The following is an 11,593-nucleotide window of genomic DNA, read 5'->3' as shown; positions in this document are numbered from 1 at the left end:
AGCACAATGGCCATAATATCTAATATGATTAAAAAAGGCTCTTGATTCTTGTCCTGTTCTTATACTATATTTATGTTGCTTAAATCTAACAAAGAGATCCTTACCAGTCTACCCAATAAAAACCATATTCCAACTTTTACAAGGTATTTTATAAACACAGCCTGCTGAATTTTCTGGCGAGTTTCTGATTAATACTATTGTTATTACTGAACACTACATTCACATTAAAGGATTTAAGCAACTTGGGCATAATTCTATGTGAAGACAACCCATGAGTAATAAATATGTGAAGACAACCCATGCGAAATAGCTAAATGAAGACAATCCATATAGCATCTCTCCTAGGATAAATTCAAAACTTGACCCTTTCCCTACGCCGTAATATTGGCTCAGTTTCCCCTCTTATATAAGTACTACTTTGGTTTTTTGCTACCGAGGACTGACTGCTTGTGTGCTCCCACCACTGGCTCGACCTCAAAATACACAGCAAGCTGCTGCATCACATGATTGCTATGTGGCCGTTGGCAACTCAAGGGTGGGCCGTTTTGATAACTGTTTCTTTCCCTACTTCTCGAAGCTTTGGAACTTTCTACTCTCTCATGTCTTTCCCAATAACTATGACCCGTCACAGGTTTTTAACTTCTTCCAAAATTCGTATAAAGTTTTCCTTGTCTCTTTTTTTTTTTTCCCTTCCATAAATCTCTTTATACTTCAATTTAGGTCCGGCCTTGATGTGAACCTTAGTCGATGACTGGACCCTCCAACGAAATAAAAGTTTACGTTTTTCCTTGTTAACTGTGTCAGCGTTTTCCCTAAACACCTCATTAACCATCAGCTACTTTATTACTCCGTTAACGATCATTACCTTGTCACCTCGTCAAGCCTCAAAGTTACCTTATCATCTCGTTAACTGTCAAAGTTACCTATTACCTCGTTAAGTCATTATCTTGTTAACTATCAACGTTACAACCACTGGGTATGATGGTTTCACCTAAGACCTACTTTACTGGCTCCTCAGCATAGCCGGTCAAGCCAACCTAGCTGCTTCCAAACAAAGCTGGCAAATACGGCTTTTTACAGACATCCTACACTGGCAACAGAGCCGCTCATTTAACACGGTCATCATTAGCACCCTTCCTTACAAATTAATCAACACAGTTAATTAATCTTGCTCCTGCAATTGACACACACACACAACACACACCACACACACACCACACACACACACAATCACATCACAGGTAACTGAATGAAAAAAAAGAAGTCATAATGCATTACACTCCACGTTCAAAGGTAGTCGCAGCTGTCACCTCTATTTCACTAACTCACATCGCAGCTACTGAGAACTACCATTGGACACTTCTAATTACAGATACTCACAGTGGCCTCAGATCCTTCAGTAAGCTAACCAGTTACAATTTCATTTTCTTTCTCTCTCTCAGACTCAAAACACACGTTAAAAATCAATACAGCCTCACCACTCTTGCACACACACACACACGCACACACACAAGAGAGTTTTAGTCGATGATTTCGCAGTGTTACGCTAATTGAAGACTCAACGAGCCAGGCTTGTTAAGCTCCATAAGTAAATATCCAATCACCCGTAAACGTCTACGACATGATGGTACAAGCTCTGACCCCGATGGATGCGCCTGGCCTCTGTCGGGAGGTCAAAGGTCACACAATCACGTCCCAGGATCGTGCCGTCTTGCTCCAGTGGTTTATGGCCTTCCTGTACCGACCATATCTCGGAGAGACGTCGTGATTGGAAGCGGTTTGGTAATTAGCGATGCAAGAGAACAGCTGTCATCATTGAGGCATGGGTGAGTTTAATTACCACTCTGAGTGTATCTGAGGGCCATGGTCGAGCTTAACTACCATCCTAAGTGTTTCTGAGGGCCATGGGGTGAGCTTAATTACCTTTCCGAGTGTTTCTGAAGGCCATGGGTGAGCTTAATTACCTTGCCGGGTGTTTCTGAGGGTTCTAATCAAGTTTCCTCACTAATCAGAGTGTTATGAAAGGAAACCGGATAAGCTTTAAGGTCGGTCTCAATATGAATGATAAGCACCACCTGCTTTAGTTAATATATTATTACCATCTTATAACTAATGCATTGAATAATCATACAGTGAACGGTGATCAACTCAAGCTTTTTTGGAAACACTCTCTCTCTCTCTCTCTCTCTCTCTCTCTCTCTCTCTCTCTCTCTCTCTCTCTCTCTCTCTCCATCCCGTCACCCTTTCTTGGCTCCAAAAGGGACTGACTTTGTATAACACACACAACACACACACACACACACACACCTCATAATCTTAGCCACCCAGAAACCAGCTCAGCTGATCAGAAACCAGCTAAGCTGACCAGTCCATACTAAGCCCATAACTGTGGATCAACAGGCGCCAGCATTACCAAGAGCTGTGGTGGCTGCGGTGTTTCTGACACCTTTCAACAGTGCGAAAAGCTGTTGGTAAAGAACCGTGTGGCAGGAAACATCAGCCCGAACACAAACAGTTACGTCCAAACTGAAACCAAAAATGGAATGTGTCCGAAAGACATGAAGGAGAGGAAAGTATTCACGTCACCAAGAATTGGTTTTCTTTGCAAGACGAATGAAGAATATGAATGTAAGAAAAAAAATATGTATAAACTGTAGTAGATGGTTAAATAGATTAATATGTACGAGACAGAAGACTGGCTGATTAATTAGCATTAAAATGGAAGCCGTATTATAACGAGGAGGCCATATCATCATAAGCTCTCTATATAACAGTATATCATACTATAATATATATCCCTGGGGATAGGGGAGAAAGAATACTTCCCACGTATTCCCTGCGTGTCGTAGAAGGCGACTAAAAGGGGAGGGAGCGGGGGGCTGGAAATCCTCCCCTCTCATTATTTTTTTTTAATTTTCCAAAAGAAGGAACAGAGAAGGGGGCCAGGTGAGGATATTCCCTCAAAGGCCCAGTTCTCTGTTCTTAACGCTACCTCGCTAACGCAGGAAATGGCGAATAGTTTGAAAGAATATATATATATATATAATATATATATATATTTTATATAATATATATATAATATATATATATATATATATATATATATATGTCGTGTGTGTATATTTGTGTGTGTGTGTGTGTGTGTGTGCGGTACACGAAAAAATAAAATGTTTCCAATGGCTTAAAAAAAACCCACAGATAGCTGCTACAAAATGTTGTATTTCGGGATCGCGTTACACTAACCACATACCAGCCCTCAATGAATCATTACCTCGAAGTCTATCAGCCTTTAACTATGCCTTTAGGTCGTCTGCGGGTTGGTGTCTGGCCTGACTCGTTTATGCCAGACCTTGCAGACACACACACACACACACACACACACAACACTTCCAATCACACCCGAATCCTCATCAGTTCTCGCCTCCTCATCCCCTCATAATGATTCACCACTTAGGAAAGTCTCTCTCTCTCTCTCTCTCTCTCTCTCTCTCTCTCTCTCTCTCTCTCTCTCTCTCTCTCTCTCTCTCTCTCTCTCTCTCTCTCTCTCCTCCATTCCACGCCATCCAAGACTCATTTCAGGACCCATTCGAAGCTTCAGTAATCATATGGTAATTACATTCTGCCAGGTCTCTGGGGCCAATGGTGCCCCCTGGGCTTGGGTACAGAGGAAGCTGGTTAGAGAGGCATGCGCAATCGAACCCTGGTCCTTCACACCCACCACCACCACATCTTGTCCTTACTGACACGCAGGACGGAGCCACTTGTGGCAGATCTATATCCGTCACTGGCTGTAATCCAATCCTTTTCCTCTCCACGCCATGGCTCCCTGCCCGAATCCGAACCCACCCTCTCTCTTTTTTTTTTTTTGTCTCTCACGTCAAAAGGATTCATGCAAGTTAAACGTCTCCTTCCTCGCTTCTTAAACATTTATATTAATGGTGTCCTTGCGTCACCTTGTGTTTCCTTGCTCTTCATAATTCATCTCCTCCGAAACTCACAATCCTGTTTTATTCTCTGAGAGGAGCGTTCTTCGTTTATACTTCAGTTTGATTATAAAGTTTAAGTGTAACATTCGTCTTTATGTTAGCTGAGACGGCGCGAACAGCTGAAGGCCTAATCGAGGCCATGTCATATATATATATATATATATATATATATATATATATATATATATATATATATATATATATATATATTATATATATACTAGCATAAGCTAGGTATCTATTCTCTAGAACAACCCCGAAGGAGTGGATGAACAGCTGGATTGATTGCGAGTCAACGACCGCAACCAGAGTTCGAACCTATATCTATATCATATATTCATCTATCTATCTGTATATATATATATATATATATACTATATATATATATATATATATAATATATATATATATATATATATATATATATATACAGAGGCCGAATACAAAAGCATCTTGAAACATTCAGAACAAAGTAACTATATCCTTTAAGCATCTTGAGCGAATGTATAGTGGCATCCTAAGAGAAATTTCTGTAGTCCCCTTAACTGTACGTAATTTGGCCACCAAACCACCTAATGTTCTGGTCATAATCTAATCATGTGAAGTCGTGGTAATACCTCGACCCTGTGCTATCCCTTAACCCAATCTGTTCAAGAAGGCACCAAGCTTCAAGCCATTCAGCTCCCTATCCCGTGCTAAATGTTCTCCAGTACTTAAGTCTGTCAGGGGCCCCTTATCTGTCTGTAGACGGGCCGAACCCCTTGGAATTTCCCCACCCACCCCTTCGCTGAGCCCCCTAACTTAAAAGTTACAACCCCGCGATGGCCCGTCGTGCGCGACCATTACCGTCCATCTGACTTGGTGATTTTTTGTTTCCTGGCGGCAAAGTACGTGGAGCCATCATCTCGATCAGTTCCATTCGATAACGAATCTCTTGTTATCTTACAACCTTTCCTAACCTCAGGATTATGGAAAAAAAAATCTTAGAATGTATTTCTGTTTGTTTATAAAATTTGCACCAAGTCCATCAATATATTTCTGTCTGTATATACAAAATTTGCATACCGTCTTTCAAATCATACACGTCTTCGTACCGAGCCAAAGCACAAGCTTCAGTTTGGCACTTTTTGATTCAGCTTCATACCACACAATACCTCTAATCGAAACAGTTTTTTTTCCCCCACACTTCCTTCAATGAAGTTACCCCAACATAATTTTTTTTCCCCACGCTTCCATCAATGAAGTTACCCCAACATAGATTTTTCCCCATGCTTCCATCAATGAAGTTACCCCAACATAGTTTTTTCCCCACGCTTCCATCAATAAATTTACCCTAACATAATTTTTTTCCTACACTTCCCACAATGAATTTACCCCAACATAGCTTTTTTTTTCTTCTTCATTTCCCACAGTACGTTTGGCCTACTACTATTTTCACAGACGCTTGACGATAATGCTTCGCCCTATATAACTTTATTCACATTTCCCACGGTGAACTTTTAACCCACACAGCTTTTTCCAAAGCTCTCCCACAATGACTGCCCCACAAAGCATTATCCACAGCTGTCCCATGATGAGTACCCCACAATACTTTTTTCACAGTTTACCACAATGCCTTTGCCCTCACACACACACACACACACACACACACACACACACACACACACACACACAGATTGGCAGGGACAAGGTGTGCTCGTCTTAAGTCAAGGGTCGTGGGTTCGATATCCAGCGTGGGCACTCACCACTCCTTCGCTATGGCTTCTCACACATCGGGTCAGATGGGGGGTCACTGTGCTCACACATGAACCCAATTTCCAGTCCAATCACCAAGCAATGTGTGGTTCTCCGTGCATGTCTGTCTGGTTCCCTCGCCTCTGTCTGCGTGTTCTCCGTGTATGCCTCTGTGGTTCCCTCGCCTCTGTCTGCGTGTTCTCCGTGTATGTCTGTGTGGTTCCCTCGCCTCTGTCTGTGTGGTTCTCCGTCTATGTGTGTGTGGTTCCCTCGCCTCTGTCTCTGTGGTTCGTCCTCTTCTCTGTCTGTCTGGTCCTCTATGTCTGTCTGTCTCTGTTTGCCTGCCTGTCTGTCTCTTTCACCTACGACAAAAGCACAACAATGGATCCTTCAACTTTACAAAAAAAAAGGCATTCTCTCTCTCTCTCTCTCTCTCTCTCTCTCTCTCTCTCTCTCTCTCTCTCTCTCTCTCTCTCTCTCTCTCCCGTTTGCTCAACTCTCCCTGAATCTCTCCCTAAGCTCCCCCCCCCCCCCTCTCGTTGGAACAATTACGTTAGGGGTCACCTGCATTAGGGCAAATGATAGCGGAGAACAGTCATTTCTATGTCGCTGCTTCTGTCCAATCTATTTTTTCCATCTACGCTTCACTGTGTCCCTGCTCGTGACTCACTGTCTGTGTCCTTGCTTTAACTCCTTGCTTTTCAGCTTGTTTTACTATGTCCTTATTCGTTAATGTCCATGTGTCTGTGCCACGTTATTTTTTTCTTAATGTTAATTTATTTGAATGAGTGTCTGTCCTTGTTGGCTTCATTTGTTTTATCTCTACTTCTCTGTCCAATCTTGTGATTTGTATATTCTTCTCAGAATCCATCTATTTACCCCTCCTTTCAAGTGTTCACATTAAAGACTTTCCTTGGCAATGTTTGTAGCCATGTCAACAGTCTTGCGTGTCCTTGTCAATCAAGTTGCAAAGCCATTTACTTATTTTTGTTTATGCCTGCGTCCGTGTTTGTTTCTTTGCGCCAGCCAATACCTTTCTCTTGCCGTCATCATTTCTCCGTTATGTAGATTCTCGGTGTGTGTGTGTGTGTGTGTGTGTGTGTGTGTGTGTGTAGTTCCTCTCGTCTGCAGTTCATATCGTCTTCGTCTATGCGTTCCTTCGTCTTCGTCTGTGTGGTTCATCGTCTTCGTCTGTGTGGTTCTTCGTCTTCGTCTGTGTGGTTCTTCGTCTTCGTCTGTGTGGTTCTTCGTCTTCGTCTGTGTGGTTCATAGTCTTCGTCTGTGTGGTACATCGTGTATGTCTGTGTAGGTCCTTCGGGTCTGTCTATGGTTCCTTCGCGTCTGTCTATCTGGTCCCCTAAGTCTGTCTGTCTGTCTGTCTCCTTAATCAACAACAAAAGCACCATAATAAACCCTTCAACACGCAGCTTTCTAAGCATCAACCTCTCCACAACAAAGACAGCTTCAACTACCTCATGATCTCGACGTAATAAGCAATACACAACTGACCTTTGACGCCTCAAGTGATAGGTGACCTTACCTAACCATGTCATTAGCCAGGCTAAACAACGGAGGTTTTAATAAAGAAATCGATGCACTTCTCATTAATAATAAGGCTTATTTGCATATACCAACGGCAGTTTTAATAATATGAGAAAACTCCGTTAAATCAGAGCGAAACAAGTTACAGAATACACCAACAAGAAAAATAATTTGTCTACGTTCATCTTTAAACCACATCTGTCTCTTGAGCAAAGGCTGTGTAAACAGCCACAAACCCCACTGTTATTATAACCGGACAGAAAAGAAAATGACTTTACGAAGTATTTACACCGGGAGACAGGTTTTCTAAACATGTTGGGAGAGTGCGGAGGAGCCAAGAATGCTGTTTTTAGAAACGGAACTCACTTAGATATTCAGTGTGCGTGTGTTTTTTTTACGAGCTGGTGTGAGAGACAGTGGAGTAATGACGACACCGCACTACCTGGCCAAATCTAACCCCCTGAGCACGACGGTACGACCTTTAAGAAGGACTCGTATAGTTTACCCCCTTAAGGACAACGGACCCTTGGGCAGGAATTGTATAATCACCCTTTAGGGCGACAGTACGACCCTTGGGAAGGCCTAGTATAATCACCCTTCAGCACGACACTTGGGAAGGGCTCGTACAATTACCCCTGAGCACGGCAGTACGACCCTTGGACATAGACACTATGACCCTTGAACACGACCCCTGGGCAAGACTCCCTTAACCTTGAGCACGACAGGACGACAGAAAAACACTTCAGGGACCCACACTGGCAACGGGACAAGTACGTTAAACTTGGAGGCCACCAAGTTAGCAGCTCATTTCCCTGCGCGGGGTACCTGGACATCACAGATGGGAAAGAAGGACAACTAAGCTTCGACTTTAAGCTTGAAACCTGGCCGTCCGAGATGGCAAAGAACGTCAGCTGGAAATAGAACCCTTGAGCCAACTGGAGCACCCCTTCTGGGCGAGACATTCATTCTGAACCTAAGGCACTTGCGTGCTACGAGCACAATACCGACCATGCATCTCAGGGAACCACAGAGCCATGTTAAGAATCCAAACCTTTACATCACTGGATCAGAACGCCCACGGCATCACCCGAGTGTCTATGCTTATTTCCAGCCACCTACGCTGGAATCAGCATTTCCCTATGCTTAAATTCTAAGCACTTTATAACAAAAATCAAGAGCCATACATGCAAACCCGATTTTCATACTGGAAGGTAAATAATTCTGCAGGAATATCAATGAACTCCAACGCGTGTGGCCAAAGTAAACACAATGGAATTCTTGATGAAAAAAAAAAGAATCCAGAAACTATGCTGGATTATGGGTAAAACCTCAACACATCTATATCCTTTTGATAGAATCCATAATGGTACTGGAATCCAAATACCTGTCAGCAGTATCAAAACACCTGTAACACAATCCAAACGCCCATGGTGGAATACAAAACAAGATTTTGCACACAACAACAGACCATTTGGTTTGTCTTTCCACCTAAATCGCTTTTATTTTCTCTGGTTTACTATGAAACACGATATCAACCCACGGTTATGATATGGTCTTAAAGGCACACTATACGTGTGTCACGCAACGCATACAGACACCTGTTGACACAGCTGTAGCTACGTAGATGTCCTCAGGGTTAAGACACAGGGTTCGCACCCCTGCCATCCAACCATACACCGATGCCTTAAAAAAGAATACTCTCTCAGCTTCTCAACACTGGGAAACATAGAGAAACACATAATCGATATTTTCCTTGGATCACTTGAATATTTCTTAGATTATGACACTCCTTGCTTGTACTGTCTTCACCTTTTATCACTAATTTCACATCATTTTACTTTCATTTCACATCCCTGGTACCTTCGTCACAAACTGACACTGAATCTTATAACAAATCACAAAAATTACACAAATACACACTCTTATCCCATATATAATTTCATAACGAAGATACGTTATCACACTGAGGTAAGCTGTCTATCAAGCAATCACAGGTGGCCAGTTGTAAGACAGGTAAGATGTCTATCCACCAATTACAGTCCTAGGGTTCCAGGTGCTAAGTTGTCTATCCAGCAGCCACAGGCTTACTATTCCACTGTGAGTTATCTATCCAGTAACCACAAGTCACCTTCAGCAGTAAGGTTTCTATCCAGTCATCACTATTCTTCTAATCCAAGGTTAGGTTGTTCTGTCCAGCCATCAGTAGTAGCCTGCTGCAAGGTTCGCTGTCTATCGATAAGCCATGGACTTCTTTTTCCAGGATAAGCGGTTAGTCCAGGAATCACTGGCTGCCTGTCCAACACCACTTCCCCCGGTGACGCTCAACACCAGCTCGCACAACGCCCTGGAAGAGGAGAGTACCATTCGCTCGCCACCATTACGCTCCTCGTGTAACACATCTACAGCTGCTGGAATCTGGCTTCCAGGACGTAGGTCCCCATTGGTCGTAGAGGGAGGGATGGAGGGAAAGGAGGGAGCGAGCGAAAGGGGTGAGAGGCGGACCATCAAACAACGACGCGCGCTGGAAACTAACCCGAGACCTGCAGCTGGCCTGGACGAAGAGCCCGGCAGTGTTGCCAGAGCGGTGTTGGAGTGAGGTGTTGCGCCTGCCCGTGGTACCACCTCAAGAGGTCTCCCACGTGTCTGGCAACAGTTGTCCTCCAGCACCGAGGGGGGGGGGGAAGAAGGGGCCTTAGATGCCCTTAAAGGCAATGGTGGTTGAAGTTCTCAAAAGCCAAACGGTAGGCAACGCACTCAGAGGTCTATGAGTCTTGGAGGCACTCAAGGCCAAAGGGCATGTAAGCACACGCATAGCCAAAGAGCATGAAAGCACTCTTAAATATGAAGGGCATGAAAGCAGTGAAAAAACAAAACAAAAACTTGGAAGACATGAAAGCACTCAAAACCAGACCTAAAATCGTAAGGTAAAGCATTCGTGACGAGTTCATCTGTGGCGTTGTTCACTGGCATCAGATAGACAGATAGATAGAGAGAGAGAGAGAGAGAGAGAGAGAGAGAGAGAGAGAGAGAGAGAGAGAGAGAGAGCAATGGAGTGGCAATAAATGTCACGTCATTACTACTTTCCATTTAATGAGGCACTTCATCATTTACAGATAAAAGAATTCCATGAAACGAAAAATTCCAATTCCAAATTCTGAACTAAGACAGCAGCAACTGTTTAGGGCCAGAGAAATAAATAAATGAATAAATCAGTGAAAATAAAAACTACGAATGAATAAAATGGACCAAATAGATAACACAATAATTCACAACTTCAATGTGAAAAACTAAACATTACATGGTCACCGCGAGTTTAATATACATAAAAATTGACTGAAATAAAGCCACGAGTTCAATAACATTAAGTATTATCAGACAAGACCCATCATAACCCCTGGAGGGTATCTATAAAACCCAAGACACACCATAATACCCGGGAACCCACCTTAAAACTAAGAGAACCCACAATCATACATTGGAGACTTATTATACCTGCGAACTGGCTTAGCTAGGGGGCCTGGAGATACACTATAATGCTTGGAGATCCACTATAACTCTTGTTTAATAACTATAATACCAGTCAGACACACCATGATACTTTAAGAATTACCATAATACCTGGGTACCTACTATTATACCTGGAGACCAACATGACTAAATACATATAAACGAACCCTAACGACGAGAGGCTAATTGTAACAGCTGTGGATCAATCATACTCGAAGGCCTACCTATAGTACTCGGGCCCCTCACTAATACAAGGTCAGAACCTCAAGGGAACCTCAAGGGTCATAGGTCAAGGATACCGTACTCAAGTCTCATGTTATTGTGCTTATGGGATTAAAAGCCTGGTGACCTCCACCATAAGGCTCTGATGTCTGTATACTATCTCCACCATTAGGCCCTGATGTATGTATACTATCTCCACCATAAGGCTCTGATGTATGTATATCACCTCTGACGTATTTATGTATGCTGTCTCCACCATAAGGCTTTGATATCCGTACACTATCTCCACCATAAGGCTCTGATGTCTGTATACTATCTCCACCATAAGGCTCTGATGTCTGTATACTATCTCCACCGTTAGGCTCTGATGTATGTATACTGTCTCCACCATTAGGCTCTCATGTATGTATACTGTCTCCACCATTAGGTTCTGATGTATGTATACCACCTCTGACGTACTGTACAATGCCTCTGCCACTAGGCTCTGGCGTCTGTGTCTACCGCCTCACCCACCATAACGTCTTGAGAAGCCGACGTACCCACAGACCAGAGCGACTCCACCCATTTCACCTACCCAGCGCATTAAACCACTTTGCATTCCC

General features: G+C 43.2%; 1 protein-coding gene across 2 annotated transcripts in view; it reads right to left on the bottom strand.

Annotated features, from left to right (window-relative positions):
• Positions 1 to 6,813: 6,813 nt before the first annotated feature.
• LOC139763093 (peripheral plasma membrane protein CASK-like) overlaps positions 6,814 to 11,593 on the bottom strand; it is a 448,842-nt gene continuing 444,062 nt past the window's right edge. For both annotated transcript variants that reach the window (XM_071688725.1, XM_071688726.1), the window contains one exon: positions 6,814 to 9,606. In XM_071688725.1, coding sequence (XP_071544826.1) covers positions 9,544 to 9,606 — 63 coding nt within the window. In that variant the 3' untranslated portion in view covers positions 6,814 to 9,543. The remainder of the gene's footprint in view (positions 9,607 to 11,593) is intronic.

The sequence above is a fragment of the Panulirus ornatus genome, chromosome 46, assembly GCF_036320965.1.
Source record: "Panulirus ornatus isolate Po-2019 chromosome 46, ASM3632096v1, whole genome shotgun sequence".
Lineage (NCBI taxonomy): Eukaryota > Metazoa > Arthropoda > Malacostraca > Decapoda > Palinuridae > Panulirus > Panulirus ornatus.
This window is presented reverse-complemented; position numbering and strand designations above follow the sequence as displayed.